This window comes from Panicum virgatum, chromosome 4N (genome assembly GCF_016808335.1).
Source record: "Panicum virgatum strain AP13 chromosome 4N, P.virgatum_v5, whole genome shotgun sequence".
NCBI lineage: Eukaryota > Viridiplantae > Streptophyta > Magnoliopsida > Poales > Poaceae > Panicum > Panicum virgatum.
This window is the reverse complement of record NC_053148.1, coordinates 33,648,700-33,668,596: the sequence shown is the minus strand read 5'-3', so window position 1 is coordinate 33,668,596 and position 19,897 is coordinate 33,648,700. Positions and strand designations below refer to the sequence as shown.

Here is a 19,897-nt window from a genome sequence, read left to right as displayed (position 1 = left end):
CACCCCTCACTAGAAACTAAGCAGCTGGTAGTTGGTACTCGGCATCGAGGTTTGGTAGAGGCATGTTCCGATTGCAATCTGGATACCAGAAATATCAGCTCTAATAGTGTCTAGTCCGAGCATATATCCCATCACCCTAGTCGTAGTTATCTGTAAAGTACTGTATGTTGATGTACTGCAAGCAATCTAATGTTTCGGCAACAAGGTAGGATCCAACATTAATGTTCCTTTTGACACCGAGAAGTCAGGAAAAAATTTCATGTCGTTGTAAAAAGAAAAAGATGATGCTCTGTATGGCCTGAGGCTGTGCATTATTCCCTGCTCCACCACCACATACTACAGACCCATGAATGGTAGAAATGGTCGGTCCGAGTGTCCCTTTGAGTGGTGCCAGCAACCTGGGTGGCCACTGTCCACGCATCTCCACAGCACACACACATTACCTACCAGCCGGGACACTTCCTGCTACCAATCAGGAGTGCCGTGCTGTGTGTGAAATGAGGAGAGGCACCTACCGGTTGGGACCTGTGTGTCGTGTGAGCCCGTTATGGGAGGTTAGCATAACAACCTCGGCCTCGGGCTGTCCTTGCTCTCATGGGTTCTTTGTCAACTTGAGCGGCCATACATCTGTCCACGCCTGAATCCGGTCGTCCGATCCAAATCCAACTACTTGTTAAACCCATATTGATGCTGCCACAATTTTTATATTAAACAACAAAGAAGAGAGCAAAGAAGGCGTTCTGTATACCCTCATCTGGTGGTGAAAATTACTGATGTCCAAGAAAGATAACGAATTAGGAAGACGAGTAGGAATCAGGGAATTCCATGATGGAAAGATGAGAGCACATCCCCTCCCCCCCCCCCCCCCCCCCGAATTGTAGGTGTACCACATTTGTTTACATGTAAGTTTCATGGGTTTTCCATCAATATGTGGAACTATGGAACTATTAGGGCGCCATGCTAGTTGTAACGACCCAAATATAATTATCATGTTAAGCATTGAATCATGAGTTTTTGTTAAGCATTCACAAAGTTTATGTGCTGGATTTGAATGCATCTAAATTTAATTTTGAATTGTTTGCACTTGTGGAACCCATGCTTTGTGAAGCAACTTGCATTTTCAATATATGACTTATGTTGAGAATTATTTTGATAAAATACTACTTTGAAAAACTTGAATTTAGGTGATTTTTTCCTGATTTTAGGAAACCATCTTCAAGCCAAACAGCTTAGCCGAAAACCTAGAAATAGCATTCCGGGAAGAATTTTCATTTCAAATCTACAATAGATTTTCTACCAATTCCAGACAAAATGGATTGCTCTTGATTTATAGTATCAACACAAAAATTAGTGTAATTTTTTAAGGCCTAGAAGATCAGTTTTGGATATTTAAGAAAAGAAAGAAGTTTTATGTACAGAACTGATGTTACATAACTTGTTCAGTCTGGAGTATCCGGGACGAAACCCGGATTATCCGGATATTGCAAGTTGAATACGTGTCAAACACACATCACATGGCTGCCACGTGCTCCCACAAGCCCCACACGTCAGCCCGAACTCCATAACACCAGGACACCCCCTGCCCTCTCTCTCACCCTCATTCATTCAACACCTCTCTCTCTACCCCAAGCCATGGAGGGGCTCTCACCTCTCCCCCACCATTGAAGCCCTCCACCTTGCCGGAGCTTTTCCGGAGGACGCCGCCGACGAGCTTCTCCACCACCTCAGCCACCTCTTCCTCACCGGAGACCAAGGAGAAGGACATCCCCAAGCTTCTCCTTCATCTTCCCCAAGCCCTCAAGTATGAACTCTATCCAATCTACACCAACACCGCTCTACTCCAACAAGTGGCCCCTGACTCGTGCTCTACTCGTCACCGGTGAGCTTCCCTCGCGGATACTCCGGGATTGGACCCGGATACTCCGGACTTCGCGGACCCGGACACTCCGGAAGAACATCCGGAAACTCCGGAAATTACCCGGAAACTCCGAGTTTAGGCCCAGAAACTCTGGCCGGTGAACAGTGAGCTCGCCGCCGGCGATTCCGACCACGGTTTGGGATGGAGTTTGTTCCTAAAGGTTCCTAGGAGTGTGGGGAGTCTATTTTGGTAGCTAAAATCGACATGCATTAAGGTTTCGAAGCTCTAGATCATCAATGGTGAAATGCCATGAATGAGCTAGAGAGCTTGATTGAGGGCACAAGAAGGAAGATGAACGGCGAGGGGAGCTCACCGGTGATGAGTAGGGTGCAAGCAAGGGGCCACTTGTTGGAGTAGAGCGGCGTTGGTGTAGATCGGGTCGAGTTCATCCTTGAGGGCTTGGGGAAGATGAAGAAGAAGCTTGGGGATGTTCTCCCCCATGGTCTCCGGCGAGGAAGAGGTGGTCGAGGTGATGGAGGAGCTCATCAATGTCATCCTCCGTCGAACTCCGACGAGGGTGGGGTGGATTGGATGAGGGAGTGTTGCTTCCTCCATGGCTTGGTTGGGGGAGAGAGAAATGAGAGGGAGAGAGTGTTCTGTGGATGGAGGGTGAGAGAGAGAAGGCTGGGAGGGGTTCCCAGGTGTAGAAGAGCTCGAGCTGACACGTGGGCCCAAAAGGGGGACGTGGCATCTAAGGGCTGTGTATTTGACACGTACTCAACTCGCCAAATCCGGATACTCTGGGTTCAGCCCCGGATACTCCGGACCGAACAAGTCACGTACCATTTAGTTCTGTACATAAACTTCTTTCTTTTCTCCAATCTCCAAAACTGATCTTTAAGGCCTCTAAAAATTCCACCAATTTTTGTGTTAATACTATAAATCAAGAGCAACTCATTTTGCTTGGAATTGGTAGAAAAAGTATTGTATGTTTTAAATGAAAATTCTCCCCGGAATGCTATTTCTAGGTTTTCGGCTAAGCTGTTTGGCTTCAAGATGGTTTCCTAAAATCCGGGAAAAATTGCCTAAATTCAAAATTTTGAAAGTAGTATTTATCAAAATAATTCCCAACATAAGTCATATAATGAAAATGCAAGTTGCTTCACAAGCATAAGTTCAAAATGCATTAATAATTCAAAATTAAATTCAAATGCATTCAAATGAAGTATGAAAATTTTTATAAATACTAACAAGAATGCTCATGATGCAATGCTTAACATGATAATTACATTTGGGTTGTTACATTAATACGGCACATTTTGAAAGCGAAACAATCAATCCCGAGCAGCCCATTCGTTCACCTCGTCAGTCAATCATGTCAACGGCAGCGGCATGCCCTGTTCACACTTGGTGGCCGTAGAGGCGCAGAGCTTCATGTGTCGCCTGCTATTCTGCCATCAGGGACAGAGTTTAATTAGTGGAGTACTAATGAAGCTGTCCACCACCAGCCCAAATCAATCACATGGGGATGAAAACGGTCGGAAACATCGGCGATAGACTCCACCACTTTCGCTTTCACATTTTTTCATAAAAAAAGAAAACGATACGGTATTTTCGGAAACAAAAACGACGCTGGTATTCCGGTAATTTCGAAAACGGAAATATACGGTCGAGAACACATTGATAACGGTCGAAACCCATCAAAGCGGTATTTAAAAAAAGATAAACGTATCAAACAATAAAGCATAACATTAATTATATGACTTGACACATCTCATATGCAAATAGTGAAGATTCGATTAAGATATCAATCCGAATATCGAACCAATTCGTGATAACTGACACATAGTAGCATGCACGATAGTATGACATAAAATTACACACAGCATACGTAACATAGCCATACATGATCATTAACTAAATTCAAATAGAGACTTAAATATAGACTAATATGCCATTAAGAATAGTGCTAGTGCAGGGCCGCAGGCTGTCTATGTCTACAGCTGAATCTCATGCATGTCATCATCATCACTTGTCGCATAATCATCATTGACCAGTTCTGAATATTCATTCTACAAATATAAAAATATTTTAGTACTCATATTATCACACCAAAGTAATATCGGCGGTCAATGATGGACTGGGCTTCAAATACGGTAATACCGACGGTAAATTACCGGATAAATACGGTAATTTTCGAAAACAGTCGGTAGAGACTGAAATCGTTTTCGCTTTCAGTTTCGGATAAAAATATTATTTTCGTTTCTGTATTTTTGGTAGCCGTTTTCATTTTCGTTTACAGCAGAATCTCGGTAAAATCTCGAAAACGGTTCCCGAAATCAAAAAATTTTGTTTTCGTTTTCAACCCTACAATCACATGATGACAACAACGCCGCCTTCGCCGCGGCTTCCGGCGACGCGCTGCTGAGGTAATCCGTCCAACGCAAGGCCATGACGACGACGCCGGCCCGGGCGCCGTTCCGTTCCAGCCAATAGCTTGGTTGGGCTGGCGGCGTGGCGACGAATCATTCGTCCGGATCAGAAGCCCCAGCAGCGACGGCTTGCTTTCTCTGTGGGCTGATGGGGTCTTTGCAAACGATATTTTTCTGTACCATGTCCTTGTCCGGAGAGTTAGTTAATTAACTAATTGATTAACTAGCTATACGTGCCGTCAGATCCAGCGCCCAACCGACTGACTAAACCGTGTCATTGACTCGGGAAGATCAGTCAAGCCGGGCTCCATTTGAGGCTGCTGAGCCTGACGACGTCCCCGCGTGGGTCACGCATCGTCACATGCTGGACGATTTGTGTAGAGGAAGTCTTTTGAGTTTGTTTTAAGTCAAATATTAAATATAAATAATTTTTTTAGATTGAGTTTAAAAAATAGAAGCGATGTAAGTAAATTTATTTTAAAATATAGTTTCGTAAAAATATATATTATCTATATTTTATAAATTTTTTATAGCAAACCGATACTCCCTCCGTTTCCTAAATAGAAGTCGTTCCGGCTCCTAGGACATTTTGGCAAAAGAAAGTCGTTCTGGCTCGCGATCGCTTGTTTTGACGCCCTTGCCCTTGTGTGTTTCGACTCCCGTGCCGGCGTGCCCCACGCCATAATAGCGAATAAATCACCGGTACCGCATCGCTCACCACGCTCACCTCTCCTACCTATTCGTCCGCCCACACCGCACGTCTCCTCGCTGGGCCGCACAGACTGCACCTCGCCAAGAGTCTCCGGAGTCGGTCGCCTTTGCTGCGTCGCCGCCATGGACTCGACGATGGAGCTCACGCCGGACTTCATGGAGGCGGAGGAGGAGCCGGAGTCCGTCGCGCCTGAGTCGGAGCTCGCGCCTGAGTCGGAGCTCACGCCAGAGCCTCCACATCATGTTCTACTTGTAAAACAAAACAAACATGCTCAATCGAAAAGCAAGGAAGTAATGAAGCAAGTAAGCAAACTTACCGATATCTACAAAGGCATCGGCTTCTTCTTCTGGTTGCACTACTGGAATGTTCAGGTCAAGCCATGCATCGGCTTCTTCTTCTAGTGGAGCATTCAGGTCGAGCCCGGCCATTCTAGCAAGCGTGCCAGGCCATCCAAAACCAGCGCGCCAGGTCGAAACCAACGCACCCGCCCATCCAAAAATCGAAACCTGCATGTCCCCGGCGCCTGCATGCTACTGTGCACGTCCCCGGCGCATGCAAAAGCAAAACAATTGGGGCCACCAAGACTCGTACCGGCAACCCCACGCCTCGGGACCAGCTTCCATAACCAATTGAGCTATGCATGTGTTTACGACTAGAGTGCACCCGCTACCCTATTTAATATGGGCAAACATGGAAAAATTACCCCTAATTAACCACTCCTTGGTATGCTAACTCATGTCCTAAACGTCTTCTATTTAGGATACGGAGGGAGTAGTGGTCAAAATTATTTTTACATATTGTGTCAATATCCAAAATGACTTCATTTACCAATCTAGAGGGAGTACAATACTTTTTTTGTGTGTCGAAGTTTTATGAGTTCCCACCTTTCTTTATTACTTTCTCCATCCTAGATCATTAGTTGTTTTGACTTTTTTAGATTTTTTTTAATTTTACTATGCATCTAGATTTAATACATATGCACATACACAGTAAAAATTACGAATCTAAAAAAATTAAAATAACTAATAATTTAATACGGAAATCGAGGAAGTATTATATAATAGTTAGCAATTTCTGTTGACCGCTAGCTACTCTCGAGGTCAATCTCTGGCCAAAGCAGATTAGGGGTGCTCTCGAGGTCAACGAATGTGTGGCGATTTCTGATGACTGCTCGCTACTCTCGAGGTCAACGAACGTGTGGCAAAAATTTAGTATGTAAGGGAGTGTTTAGTTTGCAAAAAAAATTCATGCAGTATCCAACACATCAAATTTTCGGACACATGCATAGAGCATTAAATACAGTTAAAAATAACTAATTACACAATTTAACTGATCCATACGAGATGAATCATTTCAGGCTAATTAGTGCATGATTGGACATTAATTGTCAAATAACAACGAAATGTGCTACAGTACCAAAACCCAAACTTTTTCGCCAACTAAACACACTCTAAATTCCTTCTGTGTCTTAAGTTTTTTTATTTCCTTTTATTTTGCCCTTTTTCAGGTCTCCATGGAGGTAACTTCCACAATTAATATCTTATTTCTTTTATTAAAAAATGACCATTCACTTTTGACTTTATATGAATACTAGTAGAGATGCATGTGCCACAGGCATGTGTTTAAATAAAAATTATTTAAAAATAATTAGATTACATCAAACAACTACAAAAAAACATATTTTTTTAATAATGTAACAATCCACTCCAATCCAAATTTATATTAAATGATAGCTTGTGCTAAGATCCTTTGTTAATTTTGATTTTTTGAAGGCTCACGCAAACATCTTATGGACTCGTATGGAAGCATTTCCTTTCCTTTTTTTTTGTTAAAAACTACATATTGCGACTAATGTTCACCACCTTACTGCAACCAACTTGGTGAACCAGCACACTATGCATCCCATCTATTGCCCTGCTGCATCTTCACTGGCACTTGCAGCAACATCAGGCCATCAGGGTAGTGAACAACCGCGATAGCAGGGGGGGAATGTAGAGCCAATTGAAATTTTGATTACTGCGCTCACCTGAAAAAACTGCCGATTCATACAGCTAGTACTGCCTGTCTAGGCTACCATTATTATAGATAAGTAATCTATATGATTTGATTGCTATACCACTTCCCCAAGTCATGGATTAGTAACAATTTGTGGAGCAACTACAGATAATGCCATTCTCATGTATGATGTATCAAGAAATTTCTGCAAAATTTAGAACTTAGAACTCCATATGTGTTTGCATTGGAAAAAAAATTTAAAGAATTAGAAAACACACCTACACAAATAGGCGCAGCAGATAATAGGGTTCATTCACCTGCGTGATCTGCAACACTCTTGTCCGATATGATCCTCTACTCATCAAAAAGCACATAGTTTCAAATCACAACAGACATTGCATCTTACTATATGTCAAGAATCTATAGGATCCAGTCCAAGAATGACATGGTTTCATGAAGAATAGAAAAGAATGTTTTGATTGTGTGCAGGGAGGCAAGTACTTACATTGTGGATTTGATGCTGCTGCCTGCCACTCGAGATGGATGCCGATCAAGATCACCCCAGTTCAAGACGCCGTCGAACCAATAATTTACCTGGTGCTGGATCTGGACCTGCCAACAGCGGCGGCAGAGGTGGCGGAGGCCCGCTTCTTACAACGGGACTCGCGGAAGGGGTGTTCTCGATGACGAGGGCGGCGAGGAGGACAAACTCCGCGTCCTACCAAGCTAGCGCGGCGGCCGACCGGAACTGCAGGCTGAGTAGGCAGAGATACTCCGCAAACAAATTGACGAAGGCAAGCTCAGCGGCTTTGGTGTACAGGGCAATCGGGAGCATGATCGCTCAACAAAACTGAACAGGGAGTTACCTCCGGCCGGCTGCACCAATTGCATCAACGGTGAGGGGGCTAGACAAATCATGTAAGGGTAGAAGCTAGGAAACCAGGTCAATCAAGGAGAAATTTTAGGAACCAACCAGCGCATGTGTTAACCATTGTATCTATCCTCTAGTGTACCAATAATGGAAAGCAATGAGCGGAGAGGAATTTTAGAAAGTTACCAACGTGTGTTAACCACTGTGTTTCCAAAAAAATTGATCGCATGTTGTAAAAACAATGGAAAGTAAAAGAATGGGTATGGTAAAATTATTGGTGAAAAAAGTATTAGCTTTTGGGTAGAAACATTTTCCTTGTATCAAAAAATGGGTCTCCACATTTTTTCGTCAAACATTTTGGCCTGACAAGTGGGACCTTCGTGAGGGGTACGGTGGGCCTAATCTTGGTGAGAAAGAGTTTCAATTGTTTCAACTTTTATAGTATAGATTAAGGGGTAGTGGAGTCTCTCCATTTATGTCCTGCTAGTGTCCTAGGTTTGAATTAGTCTCAATGAAAAAACTCTGTTTTCCTCCTTTCCACATTTTGTTTGGAGCTTTTAGCCCGTTTGGGAGGGCTCCGGCTCCCTGCAAAAGGGGCGGAGCCAGAGCTAGAGCAGGCGGAACTGGTTTTTGTGGCTCCGCCTGCTCCACCTTCTCACAGATAAAGCCGGTTTCGCAGCTCTCACAATTTAGGATGGAGCCACTCCACCTCCATAGCATTTGGTAGGGCTCAAGCAGGACCTGCCGAGGGAGCCGGAGATGGAGCCCTGCCAAACAGATCCTAAGTACGGATGAAATCGCATCGGATTCACATAAATTAGATTTAGATAGCATTTTTAATATATTTTAAGCTAATATAAATTCAAATGCTTAGAAAATGAATATCGCAAATTTTGTAGATTTATAAGATAGGACGTGCCTAGTTGCTTTATCGATTGTGTTATAACAAAAAAAATAATTATAAAAAATAGGGATTCAAGTATGTGTATAAGTAGCATATTTATCAATAAAATAGTTTGACAATTTCAAATACAAAATAAACAAAATTATAAATAAATTTATCTTTTATAAATACATTAATATTTATCTAGGAATATTTAAAAACTACATAAAATAATTTCCTCAAGAAATAGATGAACTAAAGTGCTTATGTCTAGTAATGTTAAAATTAAAATTATTTATTGTTATCATTATTTCTAGAGAAAACTTTTGTATAGTTTCAACTATGTTTTATCATTAGTAATATTAAATAATGCTTCCTCTTCAAATTATTTGTTATTTTAGGTTTGTTCTTAGTTCAACTTATATCAAAGTGAACCGAATTTATAGAAAATAATAATATCTACAATATGAAAGTAGTTTCATTAAATCTACCATAAGAAAGCTAATGATAGTGTGTTCAGGTATCGTGCAAATTTGCACGATCTTTTATAAGCTTGATCAAAGTTATAGATGTTTGACTTACAATAAAACTAAAATTAAAATAACATATAATTTGGAATGGGGAGAGTATTGTTTGTTCTTAGTTGTACAGATAACTTTTAGATGCTGCCGGATATTTTCAAGTAAGGTCTGAAATTAGGTAGCAAAAAGTAATGGAAAAACAAAGTCCGATACATTCGTTGTGATACATGTACATTAGAATAAAACACAAATAAGGATATAAGAGTAAATAATTATATTTTAACAGATATGGTGTCGAATAATTGCGGTAAACACGTTCGCATTCTCACCTCTATCTGAAGAGGCGACGGTGTTCATCATGGCCACCCAGCCTGCCACGTCTCCTAGCAAACAGACGCTGCCACTGTTGCTCTGGGCAGGGGGCGAAGAATATCCCTCCGATTCACGCGTGGCAACTGACACGCCTGCAGGTCCATTGTTTGCCCTGAATTGTCTCACCAAATTGCCAACAAGTGCTCTGTTTAGTTTGAACTGTAGTTAAATTTGATCATTAATTAAGTGTGTCAAACTAAGTCAGTTTACAAAACCAACTCCAAACTCTTGCGCTAGAAATCCTGAAAAGTCTAATAAAGTCTTTGACCGCGTAATTAAAGAATGGTTACTGTAGCATCACTATAATCAATAATTAATTAATTACTGTCATTAGATTTGTCGCAAAAAATTACAACTTTTTTGAAAAAAATTTATAAATAGACTTCATTCTGGATTTCATGTATTAAAATTTTTTTTCACGGTTTGCATGCGCTAAGGAATAGTGTGCTTGAACCAAACGGCGTGCCAGATTCTTCCTTCTGTCCTGGGTGGCAGCCACGTCATGTCGTTTTGTTGTCACAGCCTCCTCCCGAGTCCGCCTTGAGAGTTCAGTGCTACTGCCTCTCCCGCATCTGTCTTCATCCTCCCTTGAAGATTTCATTACCTGTTTGACTGCAATGCACACCTGATAAGGTTCAGTAGCTTCTGGAAAAATAATAAGAAAACATTTAGGGCAAATCATGTGTATCCAGTCAGACTTTAGTTGCTGAAGTGTAGGAAAAGTGAAGAACACATCGTTCATGGCCTTGTTCAGATGTTTTGCAAAAAAAATTGCGATAGAATTTTACTAATTTGAAGTACTAAATGAAGTCTATTTACAAAACTTTTTACACAGATGGGTTGTAAATCGCGAGACGAATCTAATGATGCTAATTAATTCATAATTAGCGGATGGTACTGTAGCATCACTGTTGCAAATCATGGATTAAGTAGGCTCATTAGATTCGTCTCGCGATTTACAGCCCATCCATGCAAAAAGTTTTATAAATATACTTCATTTAGTACTCCACGCATGTGTCGAAATATTCGATGTGACTTTTTTTTGCGTTTACGGAGTTTGGACCCATGTGGTACCAGACAGTGCACTCAGTTTGCATTTTTGTCTACAAACGATGAGAGGAATCTCCCCAAAGCGCACTCGCAAGTCCCATTTGATCAAACAGTTTCGTAGTGTCACCATGGAGCACGAGTGAACGCAGGTACCTGAAAATGCAGCACATGACTTTCATCTAAAGAACACAACACACTCTCTAGGCCTCAGTGGTGGATCTAAGGGGGTGCTAGGGGGCTCGAGCTCCCCTACTACCTACGAGTCCATGGATCCTCCTTAACCTCTCTAATTTTTAGACACCATGGATGAAGAATGCGAGAGGCTGGAGGCAGATGCGGATCTAGCGTGGGAGCTGAGCCCCCGAAGCCCCCAAACAATTTTCAACCATGAATGGTGAAAACGAGGAAGAGAAGAAGAAGAAAAGAGAAAGGAGGAAGAAAAGGAAAATAAACCCCCATAGATTTACATCTAAAATCCACCATTGGCCCGAGGTAGAAGATGACCTCATCTTCGCAACCCGCGCCTATCTTTATTTCATGTATCTGCCCCTGCCGGGCCTTGCAGGATTTGATCTTCTTGATCTTCAAGGAGGGAACTTGTAGCAGGAAGCTTTCCAAAAAAACTTGTAGCAGGAAAGATTGCCAATGACCCTTCTTCACGTGTCGTTTGTAGAGTACTCTGCAGGCCACATCTACTTGAAGATATACAGTCATCGTCACCTCCGGCAACTTGCAGGAGCAACCAATTTCATGACAGCACCCCTTTAACAAAAAAAAATTATGAAGATAAACTTGGATGAAGCAAGGCAATTTGTTCTCTCCAATTGCTGAGTGTTGCTCATGAGGCAGCTATGCTTCATCTGCTGGCTCTTCCAGTTTTCAGAACCAAATGCCATGACCACGTCAAAAACTTTCAGAACCGAATCCATCTCTGTGCTGCTCGAGCACACTGCACACCCAAGTCCTTGATGTCCATGAGGCCATGATGGCTGGCTCCCGTATTCCCTGCCAAGTGATACTGACACACCACCGTGCAGTGCGGCCGCGCGCCCGTGCTTGCCAGGACACCGGGAGAGCAGATTCCTCCACGGGCAATCACTGAAACACTGCAGAGAGACCCTCTCGCTGTCTGACAAAGTTGCCACAAAGTTGCCGGATACCCACCTGATCGAGTGGCAGTCGTATCATGCTGTCACTGGGCCTTCAGAGACTCGCTGGAGTCTTCCATTGGAGCTTCTCCCTATTCTGTCCCTATCCATTGCCTATTAGGTACAGGATATGTATGAGTAAGCATGCCGTTTGATTCTGCAGTTAAAGTATGAAGTACAGGACATGTGACCAGGTAATAAACATGATGGCTAAGTAGTATATGTCATCTAGTTTTGAAGCTCAAGAACTGGGAGAGCACAAATTAGAAGAAACTCTGCCTATTTCATCCTCATCTACACTTCATCTGGTGCGACGAAAGAAACAATAAGAACCGTTTTACCTGGCAACCCACTTATGCTTGAGTTCCTTCCGAACGTAGAGCCAGATTTCTGCAGCAGGTTTGCAGGTCGCAACTAATCAAAGAGTCGTCAGACTTTCCCGTGCAACGTGAGTGCAGCAGGTAATGGTAATGGGTCCTCCCTCCCGGCCTCACAGGATCCCTGGACATTCAGTGAACAATGAACAGAGAAGTTATCACCACTGCAGCAACTGCATGCCTCTTCGACTTGAACGAGCTTCACAAGTCCAAGAGCAGCACATTAAAAGCAGCTGGAAGAAACAAGAACACATCATTTTTTGTTCTCATGTTAGCTAGTCTTTGTTGATGTATACAAATACAAGACTAGGTGCATATCTGCACCCAGTGAAACTGGCTAGTGTTTCCATAGAAAATATATCTATAAGTGAAAAAACTAAAAACAAATCATCATCCATATGTGAGGCTGTGTTATGGTTCCACACAAAATTTGAAGTCCCAAATCAATCACATTTGGGAGATGCAAAAATGACAAATCTCGTGCACATATGCACACAAGTAGTCAGATATGTGCGTCCATTTATTGTCATGTTTGTATCTCCCAAATGGGATTGAGTTTGGACTTAAAATTTCGTATGAAATCGTAATACAAACTCATCTACTGATGATGAACGTTCCAAGATTTTGAAAACTTATAAATATGATTTCTAAGAAAGTTTTCAACTTACATGAATTGATATCTGAAAATGGCAAGTGGATTCTAGCCAGTCACTGACTGAACCAACAAGTGATGAGGATGCAACACCCATATTCACCAGACCTGCATGCAAGCCGAGAAAGATTATGAATACATGTTCTGTTTACTCAAAGTAATGAGAAAATGTGCAGCAGTGACACAGAAACACAAATCCAGTCATTCTCACTAGAAAAGCCCGTGGCTTTGCCGCTGCCCGCTGGTGGCCAGCAGCGGCGGACCCAGGATTTGAAGTTAGAGTATGCCTAGAAAAAAAACCAATGTCATTAGTATAGTCAAATATACAATTCGGTAATACACTTGTATTATTCTCCAACAATTAACAATTCGCTTTACATGTAAAAATCCATAAAAGTCGATCACTAATTTAGAAAAGGTCTCATAATACTTTAACTTCAGCAAATATAAGTTTGAAACTTGCATAAATTACATTGTAAAAAAATTGGAACACATGTTAAAGCTTTATCTTTACACTTCATAGTGGCTTGAAAATATTAACTGTCATTCTCAAATATCAAGCTCAACTAAAAATGACCAAACAAATGACTCCTAAATTTCTCAGATGATTTTTCACTAGATTGACTGCAGAGAATAGAATCAACAACAATGCCAACGGACACACCAATTAAAAACTGAATTCACGCTTGCAGTTTGCATTCAGAAGCAGGAAAAAGATGGACTAGGCTTACAGCTCTTGCTAGCTTCACGGCCGCTTGCCGCTCCAGCGTCATTGGCTCATGGCGTCTGGATCGAGCAGCGTGGCATGGAGGGCTGGACGAGTACCTAGAGCAGATGCAAAAGTCCTGCTCGCCAGTCGCGCACTCGCGCCGCGCATTAGGGCGTCGCGTGGCTCTAGAGCCTGGCGCCGTGGAAGCATGAGTGAATGACGAATGGTTGGATGGGCCATCGGGCAGAGGGGTGGGTATGCGACCAAAAGGGCTGGTGGGCTGAACTTCTAATTGATCAGTTAGTTTGTTGGGCCAAAATCTAGGTAGTCCCAGGCCTACCTGGACTACCTGCTGGGTCCGCCTCTGGTGGCCAGTGGATGTATCCATGGTTTTCGATGACAACAGTTAGAAAATTTTTTATAGGTTTTATAATGATTGGCATGAAGAGAATATGTTGTATGAAATTGAAATTTAAAGGCACCTGAACTTGTAAGCTACTAACCGGACATTGGATATTGGCAACTTTTGTGCATTTTATTTTTCAGGAATTCACATATGTGTCCACATTGGCATTTAGAAGGGCTGTGATACTTGACACGAGTTAGTAAAATCATAAGTAGCTCATGTATCTATATTTCTACTTTTCTCTGGAAAAATATCTATATTTCTGCTAAATTTTCCCATTAATCGTCCACAGTAGCAAAATTTCAAGTCTACAAAAGGAGCGCCAGCTTCTTCAATCTACTGTTGAAGCTCTTCAACAAGGTATGTCTTTCCAATTACAATCTAACACATATATTGTTGTGGTTCCCTTTATCCAGTTAAACATCTGAAACTTTCGTTTTCAATGTGTGAACACTAAATCTTCTCTTTTTATTTATTTATCTTGATGCATATGAACTATTTTTTGTAGCTGACGTTAAATGTGTTTAGTAGACTGGCTAAATCAGTCCTTCAGAAACACTCACCAGCCAAATAAGTGTGTGCAGAGATACTAATTAGAACAAACAGGGAAAATCGGAGAAGTTATACAACAACAACAACATAGCATTTTTTCACAAGCAAGTTGAGGTAGGCTACAGATGAAACCCGAAAGAAATAAGTTCAAGGTTCAGGCACATTGATAGCTAGTCTCCAAGCGCTCCTATCCAAAGCTATCTCTTTAGAGATATTCCAATCCTTAAGGTCTCTCTTAACCGACTCATCCCACGTCAGTTTAGGTCTACATCTACCCTCTTTACATTGTCGACCCGCTCAAGAACCCCATTACGCACCGGCGCCTCAGGAGGCCTTCGTTGGACATGTCCAAACCATCTCAGCCGATGCTGGGTAAGTTTCTCCTCAATTGGTGCCACTCCGACCCTATCCCGAATAACTTCGTTCCGGACTCTATCCCTCCTTGTGTGCCCGCAAAACCACCGCAACATACGCATCTCTACTACACTCAGTTGCTGGACATGTCGCCTTTTTGTAGGCCAACATTCAGCACCGTATAGCATCGCCGGACGAATTGCTGTCCTATAGAATTTGTTTTTTTAGCTTTTGTGGCACCCTCTTGTCACAAAGGATGCCAGAAGCTTGCCGCCATTTCAACCAGCCAGCTGAAATTCTATGCCTAACATCTTCATCAATGTCGCCATCCTTTTGTAGCACCGATCCTAAATACCGAAAAGTATCCTTCTGGACCACCACTTGTCCATCTAGACTAACGTCTCCCCCCTCATGCCTAGTCGCGCTGAAATCGCACATCATGTACTCGGTCTTGGTCCTACTAAGTCTGAACCCTTTCGACTCTAACGTGCGTCTCCACAGCTCTAACTTCCTATCAACCCCTGCCCTACTCTCGTCAACTAGCACCACATCATCAGCAAAGAGCATACACCAAGGGATCTCACCTTGTATATCCCTTGTGACCTCATCCATCACTAAAGCAAATAAATAAGGGCTCAATGCTGACCCCTGGTGTAGGCCTATGTTAATAGGAAAGTCAGTGGTTATGCTTCAATTAATTTTTAACTCAAGTTGGAAAAAGAAGTAGATGCTAATTATCTAGCAAATCATAGTGCCCATATAGAACACAGTTGTATAAAGTAATCAGATCATAATTGTACCTGAAACTTGGGGTCGTTATTGCTTGATGCACAGAATTGAGAAATTATAAGCTAACCTGAGCCTGTATATATTCTTGTGGTTGGTCAGCCAAAATATGTCGGGCCATTATGCAGCTACGATCACCTATGCATTGTTTGTCACTTTCAGATAAACCAAGAGATGGTCCTGGAACAGGTGGCCTTATCCTCAGCCGGTGAGCCCGTGAGCCCCTCCTTCTTTCCCAGCCACACAGCAGCGTCCCATCCTCATCCTTATGTCTCTCCTCTCTGACGCCTCCATCTCCACGCTCTCTTCTTTTCCCTCTTGAAGCAGCAACGAGCAGACCAGCAGGCCAGCAGCCATCGGCTTGTTCCTTGGCTCCCTGCCCCCTCGGGCCTTCCCTTCACCTGTCCATGCGGGCGCGGCTAGTGTCGGCCGACCACGGGGCCAGCCAGGCCGAGGCAGCGCGGGGCCAGGAGTGACGCGGCGACGGGTGGCGACCGGGGCCGGGGGTGTGGCTGGTGCGCGCAACCCCGTTCCCCTCCCCTCCGTGTCGTGGCGGGCGCCCGGGCTCTCCCCTCCCCTCCGTCACTCCGTGGGTCGGCGCGACACCCTTCCCTTCTCCTCCATGGCCAGGCAGCGGCCGGCGACCGGAGCTGGGGATGCGGTCTGCGGGCGCGAGGAGTCTCGGCCCCGTGGGCCCCTCCCCTCTTTGGACCGGCGGCGGCCGGCTCCCGAAGCCAGAGGTGCGGCGCCGCGCGGCCCCTCCTTCCTCTCCGAGACGCAGCGACAACCAGCGGCCGGGGCGGCCCGGCGAGGAGCCGGTCGGGGGGCGCGGGCGAGGGTGGGTCAGTGGGGACGCCTCGGCATGCCGCTGGCCGTTCGTGGCCGGATCGACGGCTGAGATTTTTTTCGATGACGTGGCACGCTGACGTCGCACCTTTTGGTGCGCGAATCGTAGTATAGAGATTTCAGAACCAAACCTGATCCTGAAGCTATACGTCAAAGTAATTATGGGCAATTTGCCTCAAAGAAAAAAACAACAACAGTGATCCAACACTTCAATTTCCAACATCCACACTCTTTCATACTTAAGAAATATTCTTGCAAGACAGCCCTGATAAGTATTTTCAGTTTAGTATACATCTGCGAATACTGATGGGAACCCAAGAACCATTTGTTCCCTGAACTGTATTCATTATTCTTCCTCTATCCATGACAATCCATCCCAAAGAGGGACTTTGTTTTGCAGGATCAAAACAGGGACTGACTTGTATGGCCCCCACCATCATGAAGTGAACAAACAAAAGAATATTGAAAAAGAAAAGAAAAGGAAAATGAAGAAAATTGCCCCCTATTTTCACCAAGAATTACAACTAACAAGCAGCTAGAGAGCACCTGCTGCTATGTAATTCAATTAAGCAGGTCCTCTCAAGCATTTGCTTCACTTCCATCCTGCTGACTAAGCCCAGATGGCAAGAGATGCCATGGCCATGGCACCAAGGAACAGCGCAATGTAGGAACCAACTTGCAGCCTCGGGTTGCAGCTCATCCTCTTGCTGAGGAAATCAGCAGCAATGAGGTCCACCAAGGCCATGTAGATCAGTATACCGGCCGACATGGAATCCAGGATGCCCTCCACCACCAGCGCCCTCGGACTGTTGGGGTTGTAGAACGATGCGACGCCTGCCCCCACAGTGATCCCGGCAGGTGTTGTGATGGCGAAGAAAATGGCCATCAGGAGTGCAGAGGAACTCTTGAACTGAGCCTGCAGTTTGTCGGACAATGAAAAGCAAATCACAAATCACGAGCACGTCCACTTGTCTTCAAGGAATAATTGTTGGCACAAATCACAAAAGGAAGTAGATATTAACCTCAGAAATGCAGCCACCCAATGCAAAGCCCTCAAAGAACTGGTGGAAGGAGAGGGCAGCAACCAGAGGTCTGATGGTACAGGGGCTCTGTGAAACGCCCAACGATAGGCCAATGATCACCGAGTGTGACACAATCCCAAGCTCGAGAACCTGGTCAACAATAGAGCATATCAGTACCCATCATACTGCAAGATTGACGCCTTGCCATCTAGCATCTTCACCATACTAAAAGATATCACACATTTCATATCTCTGCTCTTCGTTTGTAATAGTAACGAGAACTCCTCGAAAACATTCATATAGTGCACCAAGAAAAAAAAAACTCGATGTGAGCATGGAGACATGCATGAATATAGCTTCCATTAATGTAACTACTCTTTGCAACATCGCTAGGGGAAATGCCACTCTAGTAAAGCTTGAAGCAAGCATCACCACTTCATCATGCCACCCGAGCAATGAGAACGTGCATGAGTTTTGTTTGTAGGATGCAAGCTCGGGATCATACCTGCGAGACAACAACGTGGCGAGACTGAGACGGCTCTTCATCGTGTCCATGGCCATGGGCGTGGGTGTCATATGTCCCTCCTCCATGGCATGAGCCACGCCCGTGCGCGTGGCTGTGCCTGTGCGCGGCAGCGTGCGCGCGCATGCCCACGATGTGCATGGCGTCCTCCTTGTGGCCTCCCCCGTCCCTCCCATCGACGTCGCCCCTCGCCGCGAGCGCGCCATCCTCGAGCAGCGCCGCCGCGATGTCCTCTCGCGAGCTGCCATTGGCAGCGGCGGCCTGTTCCTCCTCGCTGCGGTGCTTCTGCTCGTACATGTGCGTGCCGACGAAGTCGACGACGAGCGTCCCGAGCGCGGCGAGCATGGCGACGAACCCCGGGAACGGGAACCGGCGCCAGGGCACGGCCGGGAGGCAGGGGTCCGAGAGCGCGTCGTTGGCGTCGTCCAGCATGTGCACGAACCCCGTGGCCAGGATCACCCCCGCCGCGAACGCCTTGGCGAGTACGAACAAGCCGCCGGTGGAGGAGGACGAGGGCGGCGCCGCTCCCCGCCCGCGCCAGCGGCGGCCGACGAGCGGGATCGCGACGCCCGTCGCGCCGGAGACGAGGATGGCCGCGATGGCCAGCATCTTGAGCCCCAGCGCCGCCGCCTCGTCCCGGCACTCCTCCTCCTCGGCGACAGGCGGGGCGCAGCTCGCCGTGGACAACGACGCTGCCATCACCAAGCGGTCCATGCATGCCGCGTCAAAATCACAACGAGAGAGAGAGAGACGAATTTGTTGCTCTGCTTACCCGATATCTGCTGGAGGTGCGCGCGGAGGTACGGCACGTACGACGATTCCATCATTCCCTGCAATCACAGCGGCGCAAGGCCCGAATGAATTCTCAACCAGAACACGCGAATCGGATTCGCAATCCAGCGACCTGAGCAGCGGGGGAGAAACTTGGGGGGGGGGGGGGGGGCGTGGCACGGATTGCAATTGCATCGAGAAGAAAAGCGAGTAACGCAATGCCGAAGAACGGAGCACACGCGGCGAGCTCGGGGCGGCGCCACGAGCTCCGAGAGGATGAGATTGGGAGGGGAGGGGAGCAGGTGGCGCGCACCTCGAAGAACGGCATCGCCGCCGCGGAATTTCTTCTGCTGATGCGGAAAAAAAAACGAGCAGCCCCTTCTCGAACAGTCCGCGTGCATTTTATACGCGCGAGCGGAGGCGGCGAGAGAGAGGATGGGGGAGGAGCCCCGCCGCCGCAGCCGCAGCCGCAGGCAGGCAGGCAGGAAGGCAGGCACCCCCCACCGCTCCACGTCGGGCGTACGGCGGCGGGGGCGGGCCCTGCCGCGCGGCGAGGATGTCGTCACCCGTCCGATCCGATCCCACGCGGCGAGCGGTGGGCCGGCCCGGGCAGAGGGCCCGGTCACGGGGGCGCGCGGTGGGCCCCGGGGGCCAGCGGCCCGCCCGCGGGGGATTCGGCGACCCGGGGGCGGTGTCGCGGGACCCGGGGGTTCCCGGCCTCCGAGCGTGGAGCGACGATGTCGACACCATGGCGCGAGCCTGGTGTCCGGACCGAGCGAGCGAGACGTCTCGCGTTTGGACTTTGCGACGGCGATCTGCCGTCTCTGCGTGGTCACGAATCTCCCCGGAACAAACGGACGAATTTACTTGTGGGTTGGTAGTTCACGCGTCGGGCTGTGTTTAGTTTCCAAAAAAACTCCCCCAATTCCAAACTTTCCATCACATCGACATCACATCGAAACATTAAATATAGCAAATGACGCATGCATGGAGCATTAAATGTAGGTAAATAAAAAAAACTAATTGCATAGTTTTGATGTACACGACGAGACGAATC

The 19,897-nt window shown here is 45.7% G+C and overlaps 1 protein-coding gene and 1 long non-coding RNA gene across 5 annotated transcripts; both read right to left on the bottom strand.

The window, feature by feature from the left end:
* Positions 1 to 3,643: 3,643 nt before the first annotated feature.
* On the bottom strand, positions 3,644 to 9,780 carry LOC120669030. Of its 3 annotated transcripts, XR_005672661.1 has the most exons (5): positions 9,602 to 9,780; positions 7,864 to 7,902; positions 7,503 to 7,769; positions 7,276 to 7,351; positions 3,644 to 3,930 (listed from the first exon to the last, which is right to left on the bottom strand). It is a non-coding gene; the product is annotated as an uncharacterized LOC120669030 (long non-coding RNA). The 3 variants fall into 3 exon arrangements; XR_005672659.1 differs by having other exon boundaries at positions 7,503 to 7,902; XR_005672660.1 differs by having other exon boundaries at positions 7,503 to 7,873.
* A 283-nt stretch (positions 9,781 to 10,063) lies between these two features.
* Positions 10,064 to 19,445, bottom strand: LOC120670532 (zinc transporter 10-like). Of its 2 annotated transcripts, XR_005673230.1 has the most exons (9): positions 19,154 to 19,445; positions 18,842 to 18,899; positions 18,052 to 18,761; positions 17,547 to 17,696; positions 17,071 to 17,440; positions 12,888 to 12,979; positions 12,184 to 12,343; positions 11,859 to 11,945; positions 10,064 to 10,256 (listed from the first exon to the last, which is right to left on the bottom strand). XR_005673230.1 is itself a non-coding variant. In XM_039950653.1 (5 exons), exons 1-5 carry the CDS (start codon positions 19,166 to 19,168, stop codon positions 17,135 to 17,137), a joined length of 1,239 nt encoding a protein of 412 aa, XP_039806587.1. In that variant the 5' UTR covers positions 19,169 to 19,445; the 3' UTR covers positions 16,733 to 17,134. The 2 variants fall into 2 exon arrangements, 1 of the variants encoding a protein (XP_039806587.1); XM_039950653.1 differs by lacking the exons at positions 10,064 to 10,256; positions 11,859 to 11,945; positions 12,184 to 12,343; positions 12,888 to 12,979 and having other exon boundaries at positions 16,733 to 17,440.
* Between the last annotated feature and the right edge of the window lie 452 nt (positions 19,446 to 19,897).